This window comes from Callithrix jacchus, chromosome 10 (genome assembly GCF_049354715.1).
Source record: "Callithrix jacchus isolate 240 chromosome 10, calJac240_pri, whole genome shotgun sequence".
Lineage (NCBI taxonomy): Eukaryota > Metazoa > Chordata > Mammalia > Primates > Cebidae > Callithrix > Callithrix jacchus.
The window spans coordinates 65319275-65346389 of NC_133511.1; the positions used below are offsets into that span (position 1 = coordinate 65319275).

The 27115-nt window shown below is 44.2% G+C and overlaps 1 protein-coding gene across 1 annotated transcript in view; it reads left to right on the plus strand.

The window, feature by feature from the left end:
* The window catches only part of MAP6 (microtubule associated protein 6), an 81768-nt gene that overhangs the window by 33523 nt on the left and 21130 nt on the right, over positions 1–27115 (plus strand). Inside the window, exon 2 of the mRNA XM_009007417.4 lies at positions 26480–26693. Within this exon, the coding sequence (XP_009005665.1) occupies positions 26480–26693 (214 nt within the window). The remainder of the gene's footprint in view (positions 1–26479; positions 26694–27115) is intronic.

Genomic DNA, 27115 nt, shown 5'->3' on the forward strand with positions numbered 1-27115 from the left:
CACTCTCTTCCCATGATTCCCTAGTCCAGAGAGTACTACCCTTTATCTGAGGTTATGTACACCCCTTACCCTTAGGTCCTTGTATCAGTCTTCTTTGAATAGTGAACGGTTAGAAGCCAGTAGATTATAGAATCATAAAAAAAAAAGTGTTGATAACTGAAGGGCATTTATTCTGTGAGAAAGGAAAGAAGGTGGATGTATTAACTTACATCTGAGAATCAGGAAGGCAAAGTAGTTCATGCAGTCCGCGTCACTATGGCTGTCTGTGAGACATTTCTTCACACACTTTTGCACAAATTATTACGGAGATTATACAGACATTGAATCTTCCCTCTGGTGGATTATAAATTCAGATGGCTGAATGTGGAAAGACCCAGAAGAATATCTGAAAAAGTGATCTTGGCCCCCTAACTTCCTGTCCCTGGACAAGTCCCCAGAGTTGGAATGAACATGGAGGAAGCCTGCCTTGGGCTCAGGTCTACTTCTTACTAGCTGAGTGACCTTGGGTAAGGCACCCTCTACCCCCATGTTCCTGGAAATAGAACAGAGCTAATAAGGTTGAAGTGAGGATTAAACAAGAAGGCTCAGTGAGGTAAAGTAACTTGCCCCTAATGTCACAGAGCTAATCATTTGAATCCCATAGCCATAGTAGGAAATGAATATAAAAGGAATCAAAAGAGACTCCTATAATTTTACACTCTCTGTTTATTACATTGATGGATTTAAAGTAAGGAATGTCTAGATGCAGCTCTCAGAGATAATTTCACCATTGCTAGAAATTCACTTACTCACAAACCTGGTGTCCATTCAGCAAAATATACCAGAAATGTCTTCATGGGGGGTATTTGCTGGATGAAATTGGATCATTCCATCTAAGTGAAATAATTGGACACAGTGCTTATCTCCTGCGAGAGCAGAAATGATCACTTTTCATTGTTCTCCTTTTAGACCTGACCTTGTTATTCCCTCATTTCCTCCTAACTATATCAAAGCACCCAAGGATATAAGTGTGCTCTGCTTCAATTGAATTTCACTGGTCTCATGTTGAGGTTTGCGTTCTGAAGCAAGCACATGATCATCTCCTCACCAGCCCTTGAATCTGCTTCCTTTTCTTCCCTTTTCATGTTTGAGTTTCCTTAGCTAAGACCGCCACTTGACAGCCATCCATCACTGAAGCTGTGAAAGTGCCTTTGTACCATCTCCTGCTGGCCCTGTGTTACATGAGCCCCTCTGGAGCCGGGGTGTGGGAGAGGGTTAGGCAAAGGGCAATTAAGAAAAAAATATCTACTATATTTCATTAAATCTGCCCACTACCACAGCAAGGTAGATGACATTATCCCTGTTTTACAGATGAGGAAGCTGAGGCTCAGAGAGGGTAGTTCTTGAAGTTACACAGCTGATACACAGTATAATTGGGATTCCAAACACAAGCCCTTTCTCATAGGCCATGCTTTGTTTTTGTTGAGAATGAGTGGAGATTGTAGGAGAGTGACCAAAAATGCGTAGATATACCTGCAATCCTATTAACAATTAAGATTTTACCCAGCTATACCCCTCTAAAGAGGTAATTCAAATTATACATCTTAAACCAATCACCCTGGCACCCACAGCATGCCACCTTGAGCCTAATGGTGTGCCAGGCACTTTATTATGGACACAATTTACTTTATTCATCACCTTTATCCACAAAGTCATGATAACTTTAAAGTGGTGTTTTTCAAAGCACGCTCCTCTGACCAGCTGCATTAGAATCACTCAAGGAACTTGGTAAAATACAGATTCCAGGGCTTCTCCACAAGGATAAAAACAGTGGAATCTTCATTATTAACAAATTCTGTGATACATTTGGACAGTTGTTCTAAAAAGGTAATAAGTCTTTGTTATTAACAAAACACTTGAACCATTACCTTTTAACAAGCCTTTGTAAATTAAGCATTTTGTATTTAAAATGTAGCTGTGGATCCCTTTAATTAGTAATAAGTTTAGGGAGACAACAGATAGAAAGCTGGAACACAGTTCAGGGCTTAGTTGAATGAATATTACCTGGTACCCAGAGAAATTTGAAGGAATCTATTTTTAGGAGTGACTAGTAGGTCACATCTATAAAATTTCTGGTATAAATAGTCTGAAATTTGGACTCCAGTTTGGACTTTTGTAGTATTCTATGGTATATCAAATAGAAGCCTCTTTTTAAAATTTAAGTTAAATATTCATCATTAAATTATATCAGGTATGTTACAAAATTATAGAAACAGATTCATTTCAATGCAGTAACTTTAATGAACATCAACTGTAAACTAGGTGCAATGGATTACAAAAACAGTGAAACCAGTGATTTCTGCCAAACATGCAAAGAAAAAGTAATACCAATTTTCACAAACTCTTCCAAAAAATAGAAAAAGAGAGAACACTTCACAACTCATTCTATAACGTCAATATTACCCTGACACCAAAACCAGACAAAGACATGCGAATTCACAGTGAAGGTGGGAGGAGTTTAAACCCAGGAGTACCTGCTGGTTCTCTGACTGGGCCAGATGGATTTCTGGGAGAGGGTAGAGTCAGAAAGCTCAGAAGACCGCGATGATGACAATGGTGGTGAAGGTGGCGGTGATGACAGTTACAGCAGCACATGCACACACACTCACATCACTCATATGAATACATATTTGAAATCCAGCAGTGTGGCCAGGTGCAGTGGCTCACACTTGTAATCTCAGTACTTGGGGAGGCAGACCACAAGTTCAGGAGTTCAAGAATAGCCTGATCAACATGATAAGACCCTGTCTCTACTAAAAATACAAAAAAAAAAAAATTAGCCTGACATGGTGGTGCATGTCTGTAGCCCCAGCTACTCTGGAGGCTGAGGCAGGAGAATCGCTTGAATCCGGGAGGCAGAGGTTGTAGTGAGCCGAGATCGTACCACTGCACTCCAGCCTGGGCAGCAGAGTGAGACTCCATCACAAAATAAAAAGAGAGAAAGAAAGAAAGAAATCCAGCAGTGTGGCAGTGTGTTTTATCAAACATTCTTCTCTAAGGTAGATCCTGGCCTTGTCTTTGCTGTAGATACTCACTGTGGTAGATATTAGAAGACATGAGAATTCAGCGTGTAGCTGATGATCAAGAACCGAGACTTTTGTTCCTGTGTCGACAAGCCTTCCTCTCACTGCCTTCTTAGTTTCTTTTCTCCTCTTCACCCCCCTCAGCCCACTCCCCTTCCGACAATGCCCTCACTGTCCTTCAGTAACAGCTCCCTCCAAGTAGCACCACCCCTGGCAGTATATCTACAGCCCTGTTTACAAACTTGCATTCAGACCTAGATCTAGTTATTTGGCTATGACACCGCAGTTTATGTTAACCCTTTGACAAACAGGCAAGTGATAGCAGCCATGGAATAAACTTTTTCCAGTCCCTTTGACCTCAAAATAAGATAATATATTTTATGTCAGTATTTTGAGCAAAGCCTTTTGCTCTTTATAGTGAAAGCTTCATTGAATGTTTCAGGACAGTATTAATTCAGGGGGGAAAAAATGTACTTCTGATGCAGGATGCCAAAAAAGCTCCCACTCTGAGCACTTTTATTGGCGCAAGTTGGCCTGCAGAAGCCCCAAGGAGAGACACGGTAGAAAGGCCCAGGTTTGGCAGGAGGTGATGGCTCACGCCTGTGATCCCAGCGCTTTGGGAGGCCAAGGCAGGAGGATCACTTGAGACCAGGAGTTGGAGACCAGCCTGGCCAATATGGTGAGGAGGCTGAGGCAGGAAAATCACTTGAACCCAGGAGGCGGAAGTTGCAGTGAGCAGAGATCGCGCCATTGCACTCTAGCCTGGGCAACAGAGCGAGACTTTGTCTCAAAAAATTAGAAAAAAAAAAAAAAAAAAGAGAGAGAGAGAAAGAGAGACACCCAGGCTTTTTGTCCTTGTGAGCCTGAGTCTCAGCATTGCCACTTGCTAGCTCTGTGACTTTAGGTAGAATTCTTTACCTCTCTGAGCCTCTGTGTTCCAACGTGTGAAATAGAAGTAATAACTTCTATCTTGCAGGTTTGACTTGAGATTAAATTAGATCAAGTGAGCAAATCTATTATTAAAGCTTCTGGTACACAGTAAGTTTTCATTAATTGTAAATGTAACTTTTACATTCAACGAATGCAACTCATCAGACATAATTGCAAGGTGATTTTATTTTTGCCTCCGACTATCCCTTTAATTTATTCTCCAGGGCAAGTTCTTCCCCTCCCCTTTCACAAAATTTTGGATGAATCTCATAACTTGTACAATATTTACGGAAGTCTTGTAACTTGGCAAATGTCAGGAAATAAAAGTCCTCCAGTAATTTAAATGTTCAGTCCTGTGTAATAGTCAAAGTAGTCAGTATATTTAAAGTGAATACTTTTCTCCCCTGCTGCTCTGGCCTGCTGCAGAGATGCCCACAATGGGCTTCTACAGCCTGTCCTCCCCTCCCTTAGCTCCTCACCTTTCCAGGGTTGGAATTCGGGGAACCAGAGCAGGGAGGAGGAGAGGTCTTGCTTGAACCCGTGTGGCCACCGTGACTGCTCTCCCTCAGCAGGTGTTTAAGGTGGGCTCTTTCTCTTGTGGGCGCTTTGCTGGGTTCTTTGGAGGCCCCCACCTATTACTTTGGATCTTATCCCACAGTCCCTTGATAAATGGAATCTCTCCGGCTGTTCCCATACTCCTTCCTCACCTCAGCATCCTGCAGTCCCTCCAGCTTCTTTCTGGTGGGATCTGTTTGCTACTTCAGCTGGCCCTCTTGACCCCATCTGCTCCAGAGAAATAGCACTGTGCATTCTTTGCCCCCGCACACAGAGTACAAGCCACCCCCAACACAACCATTTCTCTCTCCCTCTGCTCTGGGATCAGCTAGCCAGCTGTCTCCTGGGCCTTTAGGTCTCTCAGATGAGTCAGCTATGGCCCCAGCACAGCCCTTGAGATCCAGGTGTCCTTGAGCCTCTCTCTTGATTTCAGTCGAAGGGAGAAGTAGCCCCATCACAGCACAGAGAGCTCTCCCCAACGTCCTCTCCCTCAATCATTCTCAGCCTTTCCCTTGAGGATTCTGCATTGTGACCTTGTGCCCACTTTGGTACTGTCTCAGTGCCTCAGCTGAATGTTCCATTTCAGTTCTGGGACACGGCTTTTACTGGTAGTATTTTTGTTTAACCCTAACGTTCCTACGTATTCCTGTCCAAGGTCAGGACACAGAACCCCCTCAGCTCCTGTTTCCTCATCTGTAAAACAAGGATGATAATAACAGTGTCTACTTCACAGGGTCTCCATGACGATTAAATGAGATAGTGCAAAAAGCGCCTTACACAGTTTCTGGTACCGAGAGGCTTCTCCGTCATCTGTTTTCACAATCATCACCATTACCTTCATTAGTCTTTTTTTTTTTCTTCTTTTTAAGACAGAGTTTCACTCTTTCATCCAGGCTGGAGTACAGTAGTGTGATCTCGGCTCACTGTAACCTCTGCCTCCTGGGTTAAGGCGATTCTACTGCCTCAGCCTCCCGAGAAGCTGGGACTACAGGCATGTGCCATCATGCCAAGCTAATTTTTTTTTTGTATTTTAGTAGAGACAGAGTTTCACCATATTGGCTGGGCTGGTCTTGAACCCCTGACTTTGTGACCCACCTGCCTTGGCCTCCCAAAGTGCTGGGATTATAGGCATAAGCCACCACGCCCGGCCACCATGATTAGTCTCAAAGCAAATCGGTTTCCCACTGGGATGGAGCCCTTCTTTTCAGGTCCATTTGTTACCAACCTTCCCTCCTCCTACTTTTTGCCCAGAGCACACACACACGAAGACACGTACAGACATGGAGGTATGTGTGAGCACAGACGCATGTGCAGAGCAGAGGCAGTTTGGGTGTGTCCTCGACGCTGACTCTTCCACACCCAGCACCCTGGTGCCCCTTACTAATTGGTTTATCTCTGCACATTGACCTCCCAAAAACCTCATTAAGTGGTGGGCCTGTGTGAGGCCAGCTGCTGCTGGACCCTCAGCATCTCTCTCCCAGGACCCCTAGGGCTCCCCAAATGGCACAGAGCTCCCTGGGGCAGAAAGACGGGCTAATCCCATTGTTGGGAAGTCATGTGCGAAGCATCTGTGTTGAATGATTACAAGCATGAAGATGATTTTTGAATCTCACAGAGGGCTGCTCTGCATATTTCCTCTCTGCTTTCAGCCATTTCCCAGGTTATATGCAGTTTGGCTCTGCTCCAAAAGGAGAAAACATAAGTAATAGGACCATGGGCCTATTTTCAGTTTGTAATGCACTTTCTTCTGCCACGCGTCACAGTTAGACCTCACTCATCGCCTGATGCCAGTGGTTACAGGCCTCCTCTGGTCCTTCTCTGCTCCCTCTGTTTCTCTGGGTTATAGCAACTCTGATATCCAATGACTCAAATCATTTATTTTCCTCTTCTACCCTTCACTAGATTTTGGGCTCCTTGTCTTTTCTTCCCAGAGCCTGGATCATAGTCTCTCTGAGGCCCTAGATGAGTAACTTCACCTCTCTGAGCTGGGTTTCCTCATCCATAAAACAGAAAGTAATAGCGCCTACCTCAAAATGTGGCTCTGAGGTTTAAATGAAATAGTGAATGCAAACACCTGGTACACAGTGGGCCCTCAGTAAAGGGTACCCATATTATAATTGCCTCAGGCACTCAATAAATGCATTAAATAATTTATCAGCAGAAGTGACACTAAGTTTGTAGTTAAGATCATTATTAAATAAAACATACGTGAATCTGCAGCCTCCAGTCTCTCCCTATCCTGGTCTTTTACTGTCTCAAAGTGGCCCGAGTTACCAAAACAAAATACCTCCCAGGCCACGACATCATGTCACTCCTCTGCTCTGAGGTCTTGTGTGGCTCCTGCTGCTGCCAGAGCCAAGCCCAAGCTCCGGTGTGTGGTCCCTCCTCACCTCTCCACCTTCTTTGCCTCTATTGGCCTTCATATAATTCTTAGCTATAAAATGAGAGTGTTCAGCTGTCTGTCTAGCTCTGCTACTCCATGATTCTTATGCAGTCATAGTCACTCAGCAAGCATTTTCTGAGTGCCTGCTCTGTGCTGGGCTAGGATCGGACACAGCTCCGGTCCTCTAGGGCATCCAGTTCAGAGAGGATATATGCTTGTCAAGAGATGACTGCAGCCGACTGCGATGCCCTGTGGTGAGCGTTTTCATCCTGTCTTGGGGGTCAGTGATGGCTCACAGAGGTGACATGTGTGAGGTCACGCAAAGAGCATGGGGCCTGGGAGAGCATTCTAGAAACAGGGCAGTATAAGCAAAGACCAGGAGTGTGGATAAGCTGCTCAGAGGATGACAGTGGGAGGCAGTGGGCCTACAGAAGTGGACTGTGCTGGACTGGAACCGTGGTCTGGCTGGGGAGTCTGGCCTTGATTCTCCAGATATGGAATTAGCAGCGGTCTTTTAATCAGGCCAAGCCAATTTTCAACCATGGCAGAAGTGTTCCTCCCTTCTGCTAGTGTAATCTGTGCATGTGATTGGTACCAAATTTTATTTTGATATTTAAGTAAGAGAAAAAATTTGTGGAGTTCTTTTTTTATCTGTTTGTTTTTTTGTGGTCTTCTGTACCAATCACTGTAGGATAGGAAAGTGTCAGATCTGTACTAAATGGTTCACTCTTGAATCTGAGTTCTGGTCCTCCTGTTTGTTAGCTGCGTGCCCTTGAGCAAACCACTCACCTCTCTAGGGGCTTTGGTTTTCTCATTAGAATGGGGGACAGTCCCTGCCTGGCGGCATTGTGTGGGGATTGAGAGCATGTCCGTGCAGCATCTGGCACACTGGAGGCCCCAACACCCTCTTCTCTTCTCTCCCCCTCAGTTGCAGGATGCCAGCCTGACGACCTGCACAGCTGACAGATAAAGAATGCAGGGTGCTGATGCGAAGGAGGCTTGCTTTGAAATATTAATTGCTTCCCCCAAAGACCAGGTGTTTTCAAGGGCTTTGTTTGCCCAGCTGAATGCACATGACATGACAGGCTCAGCCCTGCCATCCCAGGCTGCCTGGAAAATGCCTCTTAAGACAACTCCAAGCGCTGTGGCTGTGTTAATAAGTTTGTGGGATGATCTTCCTATGAATGCTGGGAGGGAAGGATTACAGAAATGTCAGTGCCTCCCCTTCCCTGCCTGGAAATCCCTCCTCTTCTAAAACTGCCCTGTGATTCCTCAGCGAGGCTCTTGAACTCCCAGAGCACCTGCTCTCCCCAGGCCCTGGTGTGCGCTTTTGTTTTCTTTGTGTTGAGTGAGATTTACTGCTCCACTCAGCTGAACATTGATAGAGGCCAGTTCACATCTTTGTGTTACTCTGGGACGCATCCTCAAGGCCTGTTAAACAGAATTGCCAGCAGAGGCCCAGCAGCATGAAACAATGCTTCCAGCATAGGCTGAGCACCTGCTATGTGCAAGGTGTGTGTTCAGTAGGCATGCGTTTTCCATTGGAATGTGAGCCTGGCGCCAGGCAGGGACGTGTTGTGTGGGTGACCATGCCTTTTGAAAGAACATGGCCACTCCCCTGATGGGTCCATGCATTACACTGACTTGTGTCCTTAGCCTCTTTCTTTCTACTCCTTTTTTTTGGCCTATATTTGCGTTGCATCTCTGGTAGAAAATGGAAACAAAAAATTCAAGGCAGGGGCAGGTCATGCAGACACAGACTAATGAACATGTTTCCGGCATCTGCAGAGCAGCTCGTGGAGCTTGAGATACGGAGTTGGCTGGGCCTGGGTTCTAGTCAGGCCCTGATTGGCCATGACACTTCAGGGAAGACCTTGAACCTCTCTGGGACCCAGGGGGCCTCCAGCCTTAATGGGCTGTGCTGAAGGTGAGAGAGCAAGTGCATGTAAGTGCCACCCACCCCTCTGGCATGGAGAGGAATTAAGGAAGTCATGCAGCTGCCCTGAGCAATCGGCCTCTGAGGTGCCAGCCACAGCACATCGCTGTCACCCTGGGTGCTGGCCCAGGCAAGTTTTGTGCTGCAGCTTCATGATGAAATTCCACATGCCATTTTTGAGGAAGCCTCTCTGGATTTCATGGCCTGAAAAACAAGTCTCACATTTTCTCAGACACTGACATGTCTGAGAATGTCTATTACTTCTCTTTGAGTTAGCAGGTTGCTGACAAACTTGCCGAAAGTAAAATTACAATGTGAAAAAGAAAGGAAGATATGAAGCCAGGGAAAGTTAGTTGGGCCTGGGTAACTGAAGTCCATGATTCACTCACCAGACCTCCCATCTGCTGCTGGCCCAGCTGGCGGCACGTCCCTGACCCAGAGTTCTGGCCCCTGCAGTTGAGACAGTGTGGGCAGCCAAGGGTCTCAGTGAGGGCAGCTGGGCTTCATGGGCATCACTTCCAGGGAATCAGTAGCAATACGAATCAGAAGTAGCACAAAATGCAACAAAAATGGTATTTCATGTGACTTTCATCATGGGGGTCACCTCATTCATATTTTACACTTGATGTTATTTACTAATGTCTGAGATTTAGGCATATCCCAGGCTGTCAGAATTCATTCATAGTTCCAAACAAAGGAGTAATGTGCATCCTCCACAGGATGGTCATCAAGAGCTTGTAAGACATTGTGAAAAAATGCTTTCTAGTCCACTTATTACTAATATTTACTAATGGTTGAATATGTGATGTCACTAATATGTGTTGAGTATATGAATTAATGAATGAAGCCTTTAACATTTCTGGGTCAAGGAATAGCAGTGTTAAGGGCTTCATTCACTAATTCCCATATTCAACAAATAGCCATGGTGTACCTGAGCACCCACAATGTACCAGACACTTTGCAGGGCCCTGGCGTGCAGACAATACACGCTCCAGAGCAGTGTCGTGCCGTATTGGAACAGGCTATACTTCCCCACATCCCTGTCAATAGTGGATGAAGTTACTCTTCTTCCACTTTGCCAGACTACATGAAAATATAGTAATACTTCCCAATGTCTTATAGACCTAAATGTAGATTAAATGCATAAATGTGCAAAGAAGAAATTATAGATGAATATTTATGTGACCATGGATTAGGGAAGCACTTTTAGAGCATAACTTCAAGAGCAGACATGATAAAGAAAAAGATAGATTAGGTCACATACAAATAGAAAGTTTATATAGAGATACAAAGGAAAAGACAAACTGGGAAGCAGAGTTGCAAATAATTATTTTATTTTTATCCCTAATATGGAGAATTCTTGCAAATTAATAAGAAAAAGGAAAACGGACCACTAACTGTAATTATTGTATGTCACTTTTACAATTAAAAAAGTTGGCTGGGCACAGTGGCTCATGCCTGTAATCCCAGCACTTTGAGAGGCCAAGGCAGGCAGATCATTTGAGATCAGGAGTTCGAGACCAGCCTGGCCAACATGGTGAAACCCCATCTCTACTAAAAATACAAAAATTTGTTGGGCCTGGTGGCACACACCTGTAATCTCACTTGGGAGGCTGAGGCAGGAGAATTGCTTGAACCCAGGAGGCAGAGGTCGCAGTGAGCCAAGCTAGCCCCACTGCACTCCAGCCTGGGCAACAGAGTGAGACTTGTCTCAAAAAAAAAAAAGTAAAGACAAAGGTGTTTATTCATTGTCTCAGCAACACTGATTTGAGTGCATGCTGAAACATGCCAGAATCCAGAAGAGGCACCAGGGAAACAGAGATGGGTCAGATGTCGCCTCTGCCCTCCCAGGCCCCACAGATGGGCTTGGAAACAAGTAACGAAGAATACACAGCATAAGAAGTCACACAAAGAAGGTGGGATCAGAGGAGGCAGGGAGCACCTCCTTGCAAAGGGAGGGGTGTAAGAAAGGAGACGTTCCAGCTGGATTTTTAAACAGCTTTATTGAGGTACCATTTATATAACATAAAATGTGCCCCTTTTAAGTGTACATTTTCATGAGATTTAGTAAAATTACACATTGGAGCAATCGTCTCTGAAAGACAGTTTTAGTATCCTCCCTCTCACTCACAGGCCTCGGCAACCACTGATCTTTCTGTTTCTACAGTTTGCCTGTTCTAGAATTTTCATATAAATGGAATCATACAATATGCGGCATATTCTGTTAGCCTTCTTTCATTTAGCATGCTTTTTAAGAGTCATCCATGTTGGTTCATTTCTTTTTGTTGCTAAGTAGTATTCCATTATACGAATATACTCATTTTGCTTATTCATTAGTTGATGGACATTTAGGCTGTTTCCACTTTCTGCTACCATGAATAATGCTGTTGTTAACATTCATGTACCAGCTATGTGCAAATGTGTGCTTTTATTTCTCTTTGGTATTTAGTAGTAGAATTGCCAGGCCACATGGTAAGCGTATGGTTAACTTAAAAATTTTTTTCCAAAATAGCTGTACCATTTTACATTCCCATCAACAACGACAGATCCACTGGTTCCACACCCTTGGCAATGTTTAAGACTGTCAGTGTCTTTATTTCAACCACTTTAGTGGATTTGTAGTGGTATCTCACTGTGGTTTTAATTTGTATTTTCCTAGTTATTAATAATGTTGGGCAAATAAGCATGTTGGGCATGCTTATTTACCATTTATATACCTTCTTTAGTGAAGTGTCTATTGACATTTTTTCTGTTTTAAAATTGGGTCATTTGTCTTCTTATGAGTTTTAAAAGATCTTTATATAGTATGAATGGAAATCCTTTACCAGATATATGTTTTGCAAATATTTTCTCTCAGACTATAACTTGTCTTTTCATTGTCTTTTTTTTTTTGAGACGGGAGTCTTGCTCTGTTGCCCAGGCTGGAGTGCAGTGGTGCGATCTTGGCTCACTCCAACCTCCACTTCCTGGGTTCAAGCAGTTCTCCTGCCTCAGCCTCTCAAGTAACTGGGAGTATAGGTGCTCGCCACCACGCCTGGTTAATTGTTTTGTATTTTTAGTAGAGACAGGGTTTCAGCATGTTGACCAGGCTGGTTTCGAACTCCTGACCTAAAGTGTTCTGCCGGCCTTGGCCTCCCAAAGTGCTGGGATTACAGGCATGAGCCACCGTGCCTAGCCTTCATTGTCTTAATGATATCTTTTGAAGAGTAAAAATGTTCAGAATTTATCATGTTTTTTCTTTTATTGTTTTGGGGTTTTGTGTCATGTCTGAGAAATCTCTGCATACCCCAAAGCCACAAAAATCTTCTCCTGTGTTTTCTTCTAGTTTTATGGGTTTAGGGTTTCTGTTTGGGTCTATAGTCCATTTTTAACTAATTTTTGTGTATGGTATAAAGTAACAGCTGAGGTACATTTTCTTTGTGTGTGGATGTCCTGTTTTCCCAGCACTGTTTGTTGAAAAGTTTGTCCTTTCCCCCACTGAATTACTTCAGTACATTTGTCAAAAATAAATTGACCATATATGTGAGCCAGTGGTATGATGATAAATGTTTAATAACTTTTTCCCACTATTTGGAAAAAAAGAAGGGCCTTATTTGTCTTATTTGTCGTGTTAGCCAGATTCCTTATATGAATACTCTCACATGGCTGCTTTCAAGTTACCAATAGTTTAACAATCAGTTCATCAAACTCCTGAAAATTTAACAATTATTGCTATAAACCAGTGTGAGCCAGCTTTAGCACACTTCTGTATGCAAAGATCTATTTCTGAACACTCTATTCTGTTCATAGATCTATGTGTCTATTCTTATGTGAGTAACACACTGACTGATGACAGTAGCATTATAAGTTATGAAATCGGGTAGTCTAATCCTCAGACTTTGTTTCTCTTTCTCAAAATTGTTTTGGCAATTCTAGATCTTTTGCATTTCCCGATAAATTTTCAGAACAGCTTGTCATTTTCTACAGAGTCTTGCTGGGATTTTGATATTAGTTGCTTTGAATTTATAGATCAATTTCTAGAGAGTTGCCATCTTAGCAATGTTGAATCTTCCAGTTTATGAATATGGTGTATCTCTCCATTTATAATATTTCTTCAATCTCTCTCAGCAGCATTACATAGTTTTCAGTATATAGGCATTGTACTTCTTTTGTTACATTAATTACTGGCTGAGTATAGTGGCTCATACATGTAATCTCAGAACTTTGGGAGGCCAAGTTGAGAGGATTGCTTGAGCCCAGGAGTTTGAGGCTGCAATGAGCCATGATCACACCACTGCACTCCAGCCTGGCTGACAGAGTGAGACCTTGTCTTTTAAAATTAAAAAATAAATTTAAAAATTTTTTATCTCATGAGACCTAATTTTAAATAAGAAAAGAAAATTTAAAAATAAAAAAAATTTAAAACTTATTCCTAAATATTTTATTCTTGTTGATATTATTGTGAATGAACTTTTAAAAATTTTATTTTCCCATTGTCTGTCACTAGTATATAGACATACAAATTAATTTTTGTGTATTGATCTAGCATCCAGAAATCTTGCTAAACTCAATCATTTTTTTCTAGTAGCTTTTGTTTCGATTCTTGAGTTGTTGTTGCTGTTGTCATTGTTGTTTTGAGATGGAGTCTCACTCTGTCACGCAGGCTGGTGTGCAGTGACCTGATCTCGGATCACTGCAACCTCTACCTCCTGGATTCAAGTGATTCTCCTGCCTTAGCCTCCTGAGTAGACAGGATTACAGGTGTCCACCACAACACCTGGCTAATTTTTGTATTTTTAGTAGAGACAGGGTTTCACCGTGTTGGTCAGGCTGGTCTCGAACTCCTGACTTCAAATGATCCACTCACCTTGGCCTCCCAAAGTGCTGGGATTACCTAGCCAATACCTGAATGTTTTCTAAATGCAAGATTATGTTATATGCAAATAATGGCAGTTTTGTATCTTCTTTCCTAATCTGTATGCCTTTAATTTCTTTCTTATTTTGTTATATTAACTATGACCTTCAATACAATGTTGAATAGAAGTGTTGAGAGTCGACATCCTTGCTTTGTTCCTGATCTTAGGGGAAAAGCATTTGGTCTTTCACCATTGAGTATTATGTTAGTTGTAGGTTTTTTGTAGATACCCTCTGGTAAGTTGAGGAAGTTCCCCTCTATTTCTAGATTGATTAAAATTTCTTTTTCTTTCTTTCTTTTTTTTTTTTTCAAGTAAAGACAAGGTTTCATCATGTTGGCCAGTTTGGTCTTGAACTCCTGGCCTCAAGTGATCTGCTTGCCTTGGTCTTCTAACATGCTGGAATTACAAGAGTGAGCCACCATGCCCAGCAAGCTTTCTTTTTATAATGAAAGGGTGTTAGATTTGTCACATGCTTTTTCTATGCATATCGAGATATCATATGGTTTCTGTTCTTTATTCTGTTAATACATGATCTATTATCCTAATTGATTTGGAATGTTAAACTGACCTTGTACTCTTGGGATAACCTTTACTTGGTCATGGTGTTTAAGTCTGTTTATGTTACTGGATTTGATTTGCTGATGTTCTGTTAGTTTTCGCATCTGTATTCATGAGGAATATTGGCCTGTAGATTTTTTTTCTTGCGATGTCTTTGACTGACTTGGTATCAGGGTGTCAAGGAAATGCTGTCCTCTTAAAATGAGTTGGGAAGCATTTTCTTTTCCTCTGTTTTATTTTTTTCTCTCTTGAGTCAGGATGTTGCTCTGTCACACAGGCTGGAGTGCAGTGGCACCATCTCTGCTCACTGCAACCTCCACTTCCTGGGTTCAAGCCATCATCCCACTTCAGCCTCCCAAGTAGCTGGGTCTACAGGCATGCACCACCACACCCAGCTAATTTATATATATATTTGCAGAGATGGGATTTCGCCACGTTGGTGAGGCTGGTCTCAAACTCCTGGGCTCAAATGATCCACCCACCTTGGCCTCCCAGAGTGCTGGGATTACATGCTTAAGCCACTACGTCCAGCCTCTTTTTCTCTTAAAAAAGAAGTTGTTAGGATTGGTATTTATTTTTTCCTTAATGTTTGATAGAATTCACCAGTGAAGTCATCGGGGTCAGACTTCCTTTATGTAAAGATTTTAAGTTACTTAGAGAAATGCAAAGCAAAACCACAATGAGATACCATCTCATGGCAGTCAGAATGGCAATTATTAAAAAGCCAAAAAATAGTAGATGCTGGCAACGTTGTGGAGAAAAGGAATGCTTATACACTGCTGGTGTGAATGTAAATTAGTTCAAGCATTGTGGAAGACATTCCTCAAAGACCTAAAGACAGAAATACCATTCAACCCAGCAATTCCATTACTCGGTATATACCCAAAGGAATGTAAACTGTTCTGTTATTTATAAAGACACACGCACGTATATGCTCACTGTAGCACTGATCACAGTACCAAAGACATGGAACCAACCTAAATGTCCATGACTGATAGACTGGATAAAGAACATGTGGTGCATATTTCTTTTTTTATGTCCTTTGCAGAGGCATGGATGGAGCGGGAGGCCATTATCCTTAGCAAACTAATGTAGGAACAGAAAACCAAATACTGCACATTCTCACTTATAAGTGGAAGCTAAATTATGAGAACACATGAACACATGGAAGGGGCATATCAGTAGGTGGAAGGTGGGAAGAGGGAGAGGATCAGGAAAAGTAACTGGGTACTAGATTTATTATCTAGGTGATGAGCTAATCTGTACAACAAACCCCCATGACAAAAGTTTACCTATGTAACAAACCTGTACACGTACCCCTGAACTTAAAAGTTAAATAAATACATAAATAATTTTAAAGATACGGACACATTTTTTTTAAAAAAGTTGAAAACTATGAATTCAATGTCTGTACCTTATAGAGCTTTATTCAGATTTTCTATTTCTTCTGAAGTCAATTTTTTTAAAGCAAATAAAACACTTATTCATACTTTTTTCCATTTTTTTTTCTTTTTTACAAAAACATGCATACATACACAGGGTATGGTGGGTCCTAGGAAAGACACACACTAACAACGCATGCCTCACTCACAGGCATACTCACACTCCTCACACATGCACTCACACACACTTCTTGGCCCCAGGCCTGGACCCCCAAAAGCCCTGAAGACTTCGCCAGAGCAGCCTCCCCTCCTCCATTTCTATATCTTTTCTCCTGCCCCCTCCCCCTCAGATGGGTTAGTCCCATATGGGGCAGGAGTCAGAGCTGTGGTCAGGGAGGCCTCAGAAACAGAGAAACCTCATGGAGCGGGCAGTTGCCGAGGGGTCCCAGGGGTATGCTCTGCTTCTGGGGAAGATGAAGGGTTTGGCACCATTGGATCAGGAAGCACAGGACTCCCAGGGCACCCATCGGCTCCACCAGGGCATTGACAGGAGGTCGATGTAGGGGGGCCTCTGGCCAGGGCAGGGACCAGATGGAGGTCTGCCGGTCTCGGCTGACAGGGAGTTTTGTCTCAGTGCCTGGTGGTGTGGGGAAGCTTCCAGAGTCATCTAAGGAAGCAGGTGAGAGGGATTCCCCCTGTACTCAGGAATAAGAGTCCATTATTATTTTTTTTTTGAGATAGTTTCACTCTGTCACCCAGGCTGGAGTGTAGTGGTGCCATCTCAGCTCACTGCAACCTCTACCTCCCAGCTTCAAGCAACTCTCCTGCCTCAGCCTCCCAAGTACCTGGGATTACAGGTGCCTGCCACCACACCTGCCTAATTTTTGTATTTTTAGTAGAGACAGGATTTCACCGTGTTGGTCAAGCAATCCTCCTACCTTGGCCTCGCAAAGTGCTGGGATTACAGGCGTGAGCCACTGTGCCCGGCATACTTTGTTCACACACACACACACCCAGACAAAACTTAGGTTGATTGAGTGCTTCACTAGATGTGTACCGGGTCCTTGGCAGTTTTTACAGAGTATACTCTCAGCACTCTAGGTTTACCCCCGAAGGAGTGGCATTCCCACCCACCTTTCAGGGCTTATCTCCCTTCAACGTTTCCATTTCCAGTCTAGAGAGCCATCTTTCTGCAGGGATGGACACAGATCGTTGGGGACCCAGCTCACTAAACAAGTGTAGCCTTCTCTTCTCAATCTTGACTGATAACTCTATGGCCTTGTGGCACAACCACACCAGCATTCCTAGGACTGATAAACCCTGACAGTGATGGGGAAATAATTACGAGGAAACTGTTTTCTTAAAACCATATAACCTTTCATCTATCTCTTCGTTTTTCTGCTTGAGGTATCCTTGTAGTGTACTTGTCTTAATCTTCACACTCCCTGACTCATCCACCACCTCTGTCAACTGTAGTTCTTATTTTGCACCAGTTTTCTTCCTATAGTTTCTGGTAAATACTGCAATTAAAATTAATTTGTGTAGAATCAGTTTGAGTTTTGGGGGTTTATTTATTTATTTGTTTGTTTTGAGACAGAGTTTTGCTCTTTTGCCCAGGCTGCGGTGCAGTGGCGCGATCTCGGCTCACTGCAACCTGCGCCTCCTGTGTTCAAGCTATTCTTCTGTCTCAGCCCCCTGAGTAGCTGGGATTACAGGCATGCACCACCACACCCGGCTAATTTTTGTATTTTAGTAGAGAGGGGGTTTTACCACATTGGTCAGGCTGGTCTCGAATTCCTGGCCTCAAGAGATCTACCCGCCTTGGCCTCCCAAAGTGCTGGGATTATAGGCATGAGCCACCGCACCCAGCCTAGTTTGAGCAGTTTTAATTTTTAACTATCCATCCTCACAGTTTTATACACACTGTGCTTGTGGACTTTCTTTGATGAGAGACACAGTTTCCCAGATGCCCAGGGGCCTCTAAGCTACAGGCCACCCACAACCAGACTTAGATGGCAACTACATGCAGAATGAGCCATTTACCTAGTGTGGGGGCCCAAACCTCAACATCTGTCATTGCCAGATGTCACCCATGCAAATCTTTCTACATAAGAGAGACGGAGCATTCTTTTCTATTAATTATCTACTCAGATTAGCTTCAAACTTTTCTTTATATACTTGACCATGTTTTGTCCAACTATGTGCTTTCCTCATTTTCTAAAATCATCATCCATGGTGTATATGCACGTACTGGATATTAATGGATGAGAAAAATGATCCTAAATATTTAGAATACTGGCATTCTCTATGCAATACTTCTTTCTCCCTTTCACACAAAAGGAACTGGGAGCTGCATGCAAGCATATACACACAGGCATGTGCCCAGTCATTTCTGGCCAGGAGAAAGCAATCTTCAACTACCTTCTAGAAGGAGACAGAAGCTCTCTACACCGCTTGCAACTCTCTAGGCCCAAGGTTGTTCTTTCTTTTTAATTTATGGATCCTACTTCCTTTAACCACCTCCTGACAATAGCTCGGCAAGTGACAGCATTCAGCGACTGCCTCCATCAGAGTGCACAAAGGAGGTGGCTTTCCTTCTTCAGGAACACTTCACGGTAACAAATGGAGACAAGATTTTCGAACAGAGACTTGACATGTTTCCACGATGACATAAATTGCCTACAAAAATCTGTAGGAAGATTTTAGACCATTAAGACTAGAAAGCACCCTCTTCTTCCTTCATCAAGCAGTCGAGGAAAGTAAAAAAAAAATTTATGAAGGAGATTGGGAAAGAATTTTATGTTCCCAGGATTTAGACACATAATAAATAATAAATACTTAGATACCTAAAAAATAAGTTCCTCTTCCCTCATAAACAGAGAAATTGAATTTTTATATGATCATAGTTGGCAGTAATCCATTATTCTAAGTCGCTACTTTTATCGAAGTGATTTATACCAACTAATACATATAGATGTTCTTCAGAGCAGTTAAACTTGTTCCTTGCATACTTATATTTCCTTGTTTCCTGGAAATGTCAGCGTTTTGCAAATTAGCAACCAAAGCACAGCCTCCCCTCTGTTCTTTTACAGCACCTTCCAGGGCCAAACCCTTCCTGCGCACTCCTGTTGCCTGGCCCCCTCCCTCCCTCCCTCTTATGGGGCCTGGCCCCCTTCATTGACAGGCTCTCTGCAGGCTCTGCCTCTATAATTGCTCTTTCAGTATCTCCCCTAGAATGACTGTGGGCAAGACTTAAGTGGAGCAAGGCCTTAAAAAGGGAACATCTGTTTATAGTGGGTGCTCACTACTGGAGATTCAATTAATCAGAAATTCATTGAATGCCACTTTGTTCAAGTCTAACTTGAAATGTGCCCAGAAATAAGCCTGGTGCTGGAAGCGGCTGCCAAAATTTTACCCAGTCCGGGCACCAGAACGTTGACTGCAGCGTTCAGGATTCTAAAAATAGCTATCATGGATATTTGGTTATCTGTGTACTTGTTGATCTCTCCCCACCTGGCAACAAGGTCCATGGAGGCAAGAAGCTTCATCTATCTGTCCACACTGCATTTCTAGCTTCATGCCTGGAGCACAGAAGAAATGCAATACTTTTTCTTGACTAAACGACTCTGTAATGAAAGCCGAATACATTTATTATGCACTTATCTACCATAGGATTTGTAATTCTGGTACAAATATCCAGGTCCTCTTCAACTAAAGAACTGGTTTGCATTCTTTCTTACTTAACCCCACATCAATCCTATTAGTAGGCAGTATGTAAATCCTTTACAAATGAGTTCACCAATGTTCAGAGCAGGCATGACCTGACCCATGGGTTAGAGCTAGGATGGATGTATCTCACCCCAGAGCCAGTTCTCTTTCTAGTAACTCATCATCACTGTCATCTGGCCCAGGTTCCATGCTTCCTCTCACCCTGTTAACCTCTGTCTGCACTTCCGAGAGCTTTGCATGTGCTTTGTGCTCTGAGACATCATTTTTTCTGTGCTGGTCTGTGTTTCTTTTTTCTGCTTATGACCTGGATCCAAGGCAGGTGCATTTTTACCAGCTTTGCAGCATTGGAGGCTTTGCTACCTTTTAAAGAAGGCTAAAACCATTCACTCTGTTTCTTAGGACAGAGCATGACTTCTCTCCATGAAGGTAATGCTGCCGCTCTGCTGGAAACTTAAACTTCTGTGCTCTGCTTACACCAGTATTTTCTGCCTTGCTGAGGTGACACAAGTGTTTTAAACCCTTTTCAATGAGAAGAGAAAATTTTCTGATTGGGGTTCGTATTAGAATTTGTTGCTTGTAACAAATTACTCCAAAATTTAGCCACATAAAGCGATAAATATTTTTTATCTCATAAAGTTTCTGAAGGTTAGTAATCCAAGAATGGCTTAGCTGGATGGTTCTAGCTCAGGGTCTCCCAGGAAATCATGTGAAGGGTTGTCTGGGTCTTGGATCCACTTCTAAGATTTCTTACTTCCATGGCTTTTAGTGGGAAGCCTCAGTTCCTCCTGACACTGGCCTCTCCACAGGGCTACTTGAATGTCCTCATGGCAAGGTAGCTTGCTGTCCCCCGAGAGAGTACAAGGAGGAGGCTGCAATGCCTTTAATGATCCACTCCCAGAAGTTATGCACCACCACTCCCACCATCTTCTGTTTGTTAGAAGTGAGTCTCAAAGTCCAACCACACTGAAGAGGAGGGAATCAAGCTCTCTATAAGGTAAAAGTATCAAAGAACTTGTGGGCATATTGTAGGACAGCATATGGATGCCATGAGATGCTTGCATAGCAACTTTACACCCCCTCCCTGGCTGGAGCAGCCCCAGGGAGCTGGGAGCTGCATTCCACATCCCTGTCCTAGATATGATGATAATTACGTGGATGCAAAAGGAAAGTCTTTACTCTCAAGGATGGCACAGCCTGGGAGGAAAGAAAGTCATCTACTTAGGTAGCGTGAGGTAAAATATAGTATGGTGCATGCTACAGAGAGATGCAGGTCAGAGAAGGAACAGAGATCAAACAGGAGGATTTGAAGGTAGAGTGTTTGTTGACTCCTCTGAAAACTTCACCTCATCAGCAAGATCCCAAAGTCCTGCTTAGGCAGCTGCTCTGAACATGACCATACAGCTGTTCAAAGGTTCTGGAGGAGCAGCCCCCCAAAATCTTGCCCACTAAGTCTCCATGAGATGGCTCAAACTGGGCCTGGCTCTGCCATCCCTTAGTAGGGGGGTTAAGGGCTGGCCCAGCCTTCTCTCTATAAATTTTCCCAGCACAATTAAGCCCTCAAGGAGTCATTTAAACCCAGATCTGAATATATTGACTGAGCCCACTCATCTGCCGTTCACCCACCCACTGGGGAATATCATAGTCCCAGACCTGCTTCTGCCCCTGGAGGATTGTGTATGAGATAGGTCATGCATCAAGGCTCCAATAGCAGGGTCCACCAGAGGCTCTGTTGTGGATGGGACAGCAGGCCTTTGGTGATGCAGTTGAAGAGCACCCTGTCCCTGTGACTTCTACATATCACAATACTAGAGAAGCTGTGGCATGAGGAGCATCTCTGAAATGTCAGGGTAGAAACGCATGGATATGGGACCCTCCCAGTGTGCCCAGAGCCTCACTGTGGTGTACCTTCAGGCTGATGAAGGGAAGGGCTTTTTGTGATTACTTCCAGGAGCCAAAGTGGCCATGAGCTTGAAGGACATCAAGACAAGCTTGGGTTACATATCCACTCCCAGGTGTGAGCTTTGGAGGCAGGCATTCCCATGCCACCAAGAAGCAAGTGTCTGCCCCATGTAGGGCAGGGAAGGAAGGACTCAGGAGGAGGTGGCATCGGCTGACCAGAAATAAATTTAACAATAGCTACTTCCATTAGCTGCCCACTGAATGTTAAGCCCTTAAATCCTGTGAAGAATGGAAAGAAGATATGGAGTGTGGCCCTGGGTGGCAGCCTAGGGTGTGGGGGATAGGCAGGGATTGCAGTCCTAGCCCCTCTCAACCCTAACCTGCAGTCCAACATAGCATATCCCTTTGCAGCATGCATATGAGACTGGACTCAAGAGTAGGATTCTGTCATACATTTTATATTATCTTATCCCTTAAGAGAGACAAAATGCACATGATAGAATTGAAGAATGGCATGAAACTGCCTGGTAACCACAAAGATAGCTAGTAAAGTAAATGGGCCAGGAGCCGAGAGATGGGAAATTTTGGGTTGAGTAATCCAGGAGAGGTTGCTGGAAGAGAAGAACCCTGAGCTGGGCCTTAAAGAATAGCTAGAATCAGGGCAAGCTGGTATGAGGAGAGCACCATCAATGGAGAAACAGTGCTCCCTTGCTCAGAAACTTTCAGCGTCTTCCCAGACACAGTGCATGCTTCCACACATGGCATCCAGGCTCTCTGCCACATAGCCCTAGCTCCTATCCAGTTTGGGCACCTTGCACAGCCTCCAAGACCCCACCCTGCACCCTGAGTAGCTGCCCTGATCAGTTCACCTGCTCTCTGAACCTGCCATACAGACTCAGACTGGTACCTGAATTCCCTTCATCTGCTTATCTGTCGACATCCTTCAATACTCCTTTCCTCAGTCCTCACTCTCTATCAGAGTTAAGCATTCCTTTCCTTCGTGCCCTCTGAGCCCTGTCCCATTTGATCCATCCTGTCTTTTCTTAGAATCACACACGGTCAAGTCTAGATACCTGAATTCTAGACACCTCATCCATTCCATGGTTTACACATCCCTGTGGGCCACTTGCCATGACCACAGCTAGTATTTGGCAGATGCCAAATGAATAGACGAATGGATGGATGGATGGATGGATGGATGGATGGATGGATGGATGGATGGATGAATGAATGATCAATAAAAAATATGGTTGCACAAGAAGGGGAGACCATGTAACAGAGGACCATGAACTCCTGTCAAGAGGCACTGGGGATGACAAGGCAAGAGTGTGGCCCATATTGCTCTCAGTAAAGCATCTCAGGGCTGGAGGAGCTCAGGTGTCACCTAGCCCGGTCTGTGTCATATAACTCCTCTACAACATTGCAGGCAGCAGGCCAGGGCCTGCACAGGCACCTCCAGGGAGGGCAGGTGGAGCACACTGCAGCTCTGGCACATTGCCGAAGTGTAGCAGGAAGGCTGTGGCCTGCGGAGCTCAACTGACCTGAGCTAAGACCCCCAACTCTGCTATTTGCCAGTTGCATTGCCTTATGCAAGGCACTTCATCTCTCTGAGACTTGGTTACCTCCCTTATAAAAGGGGCATAATAGTACCTGTTCTCAAAGTTGTTGTAAGAACTATAAAGAATATACAAAATAAAACAAAACCCTCCGGCTTATAAAAGGCAATTAACGAATGGTAGCTAATTTTCTTTTTATGACATAATATTAGTTGTTGCATGTGACTGGAGAAGGTTTTACGGAGAGTACAAAGAAAGTTCTTTTCTCTTTTCTTTTTTATTTTTTCTTGTTTTTTCCATTTTGTATTATTTGGCTCATTTTCACACCTTGACAAAGAAGTTTTTAAGAAATGGAATTTGGGCTTAAACCTAACCATCTGTCATAATTACAATGAACTTATTCTGAAACTCATGATCAAGGTCTCATGTGAAGATGATGTACCAAAGTTGTTCAAGATCAGGGATTATCAAATTTTCCCACAGAGACATGTCCCATTGATAGTGCTCACAGGTGAAACACTCCCCAGCCCACAGGGGCCACTGCAGAGACGCAGGAGGTGGCAGAGGCTGGCCTGCAAGAAGTGACCCTGAAACAGTGCTGAGGAATCATGTCCACCTATCTCAGTGCTGGTTCTAGAAGTGGGCAGGGGTGTGACAGAGAACCCAAGTTTCTGCCATCCTATGTTCAGAAGCCAGGTTGTTACTGATTTGGTCCTGGGAGGCCCAGGCCCAAATATCAGGAGCCCATCTAACCGGCAAGGCTTTGGCTCTGAAGGATAGAGGGAAGGAGGGAGGGACTGTGGCCTCTAGCAGGTAATGGTGGCCACAGCCCCAAATGTCCTTGGGGCTAGCCCTGGGCCTGTGTGTAGGGCTGAAATGGTTCAGAAGTCAGGTCAGAAAGGAGATTGAACCTAAAGAAGGTGGAGAAGTAAGTATGAGGGGTTAGGAAGGGATCCAAGAACAGCCTTGTTGCTGGGGTGGGTGGGGTGCTGTGAACAGAATCAGGAGGGCCTCAGCTTCTTCCCAAAGCCCATTTTCATTTCCTCCCAATTTCCACATCTCAGTGAGGGACTACCACCCGCCCCAGCTGGAGTCCTGGAGTCTCCCCACACTCCCCGCTACCTTATCTCCCACGACTCATGAGTTTCTAAGTCCTGCCCATTCTCCCTCTAGACCCAGCACCCTCTCCTCTGTCCCCTGCTTCCCCCTCTTCCTAACTGCACAGTCTCCTGCCTGGCCTCTTGCCTCCACTCTTCCCTTCTGTCCACCATTCACACTGCTGCCAACATTCTCTTTCCAAAAACTAACCTGGCCTCACTCATCCTTGGCTAGAAGTCATTTGGCAACTCTTTGTTACAGTGGAGACTGTCCCCTTAACGTGGCTGGCAAGGGCCTCCATGGTCTGTCTATCCTCTTATGCCCTTCCCCACTAAATATGAGTCCAGCCACCCACACTGTCTGCAGGTCCCCACAGGGCCTTCTCCTACTTGCATGGGTTCCATAGCACTCAGCATCTTGTTAGACAGACCATAAGCACCAAGTACATATTTTGTGAATGAATGAATGAATGAATGAGTGAGTGAAGATGAATGATGAGGGAATCTAAGAGGAGGAAACAATTTGGCAGGGAAAACAAGATGGTTTAGGTCTAGAGACATTAAGTCTGAGTTGTTGGTAGGTGTCTTTTTCCATTTTCTGTTGCATATAACAGAATATTGGAAACTTGGTAATTTATAAGAAATAAAATGTATTTCTTACAGTTCTGAAGGCAAGAATGTCCAAGGCCAAGGAGACATATCCAGTGAGGGCCTTTTTGTTGGTGGGGATTCTGCAGAGCCCTGAGGCAGCACAGGGCGTCACATGGCGAGGGGGCCAAGTGTGCCAGCTCCAGTCTCTTCCTCTTCTTATAAAAGCTACCAGTCCCACTCCAACAGTAACTCGTTAATCAATTACCTATTAATATACTCACCCAGGAATTGATTAATTCATTCATGAGGGCAAAGCCCTCATTATCCAGTCACCTCTTAAAGGCCCCGCCTCTCAATACTGCCACACTGGGGATGAAGTTTCAATATGAGCTTTAGAGGGGACAAACATTTGAACCATAACAATGGAGCATCTAGGCGGGGACCTAGGCTGCACTGGAAAGGAGAGTCTGAAGCTCAGGGAAGCATCTCTTAAAAGCCAGTGATCTCTCTTCACATACGAGCCGGTTTCCTTAGAGAAATACAGAGATCAGGAGGTCAAATAACCAGCAAGTGGCCCAGAGTTACCAAATCAGCTTTATCAACTGAGATAGCCTCAGAGCTAGAAAGACATTATAAGGACCTTGTTTGGCCTAATTCTTTCATTTTACAAATGAGAAAACGTATGCTCAGAGCAGGGAAAGACCTGCTAGCAACAAGGCAGTGCTAGCACGAGAGCCTGCGTGTCCCCGGTGCAGTCCAGGCTCTTTCTCCTGCCTCCTGCAGCCTCCTTGCTCATGGCACTCCTCTCTGAGCCCTGAAGGAGGGAGTCATCCATGAGGGAGACAGAGGGGCTTGGAAAAGTCTGACTCCACAAATATTCGTGCCCTAATTCCTCCTTTCCCATGATGCAGCTTCTTTTGCCCCCAAAGGAGAATAGACCCAATAAAGACCCCAGAAGCCACAGAGCTCATGCACTGACTCTCGTGAACTTAGCAAACAGGATGGACCCTCACGGCCTCAGTCAGCAGCTACATTTTTAAACTCTGTTTTAAACATTGTCAGCCATCTACTCTCCAGCCCCATACCAGATCATAAACAGCTGATGAGAAACCACGAGGAGGTTGCAGAGAACAAGAAAACTGACACACTGACTCAAAAAAGCAGCAAATGAGGATCATTTAGGTTAAGGACCAACAGCCAAGAGCACAGGAAGATGCTCCTACACAGAGCCCAATACAAGGCGCAGTTATGTCTCCAAATTATGTTCAGTCTGTGTTGCTTGCTTACGATCTGCAAATGTTTAGATATTTCACGAGGATGTTCATCTAAAGTGATTAAGATTGTTAACATTCTGGCAGTCCGAGAAGCAAGCCCTCTGCTATTCAAATGGGGGAATATCCTCAAGGAATCTGGGCAGCAAAAGTTGTTCATTATAAAAAAGGGGGGAAGGGAATTGGCATTCACTGATATGCCACAATATATCAGACAGTGTGCCTAATAGAGTGTCTCACTTAATTTCACAACTCTTTAGCTTTGCACATAGCAGGCATTCAATATTTTTTTGACTTCATGAATGATTGAATGGGTTAGGTTTTTTCTGTCTCATTTATGAGATTGGGAAAAAGAGCCCTGAAGATTAGAATTGCCTGCTCATGGTCACACTGTGTGGAGCTGAGCGCCTGAGCTTTCTCCAAGGCACAGCTGCTATTGCCACAACCCAACCTGGGTCAACTTTGCAAGAAGGGAAACTTGCACACTTCCTTATGAAAGAGTGAAGCTAACCCTCCAGCCACATTCAGTGCTGCAAGCACTGATGGAGAGCGTGCTGTGTTTGCAGCCCTGTGTCAGGAGCACTGCTTCCAGGAAGATGGTGTTTCATATCACGTATGCTTTCTTTGACTAACAGGAATGAATTCAGGGCATGGACGGACATCAAGCCTGTGAAACCAATAAAGGCCAAGCCCCAGTACAAGCCCCCAGATGATAAGATGGTTCATGAGACCAGCTACAGTGCCCAGTTCAAGGGAGAGGCTAACAAGCCAACAGCAGCTGACAATAAGGTCATTGATCGCAGAAGAATACGCAGCCTCTACAGTGAACCCTTCAAGGAACCCCCAAAGGTAAGACAGACCTTGTGGAAATCCATCAGCACAGCCTGGACCATAAGGGTTAACGGCAGCAGAGCATGGGGTGGACTGCTTTCAACTCTGGCCCTGCCCCCATGGGCATCTTTAAAATCCCTGCTTCCTCTCAAGCATACTGAGACCCAGGGGCATCTTCAATGGGAAACTTTGATAAACTCAAAGGGAGTATTAAAGAGAAACATCACCTAAAATAAAGACAGTTTAAAGGTTGGCAGATTTCCAGGGAACTAGCTTCCAATTTTGAGAAATCCAGATAAATAGTGGCAGAAAATCTCACCTAAGCCCTAAATCCCCTTGTCTTAAAATAGCTGTGCTTGCTGGGCGCGGTGGCTCACGCCTGTAATCCCAGCACTTTGAGAGCCTGAGGTGGGTGGATCACCTGAGGTCAGGAGTTCAAG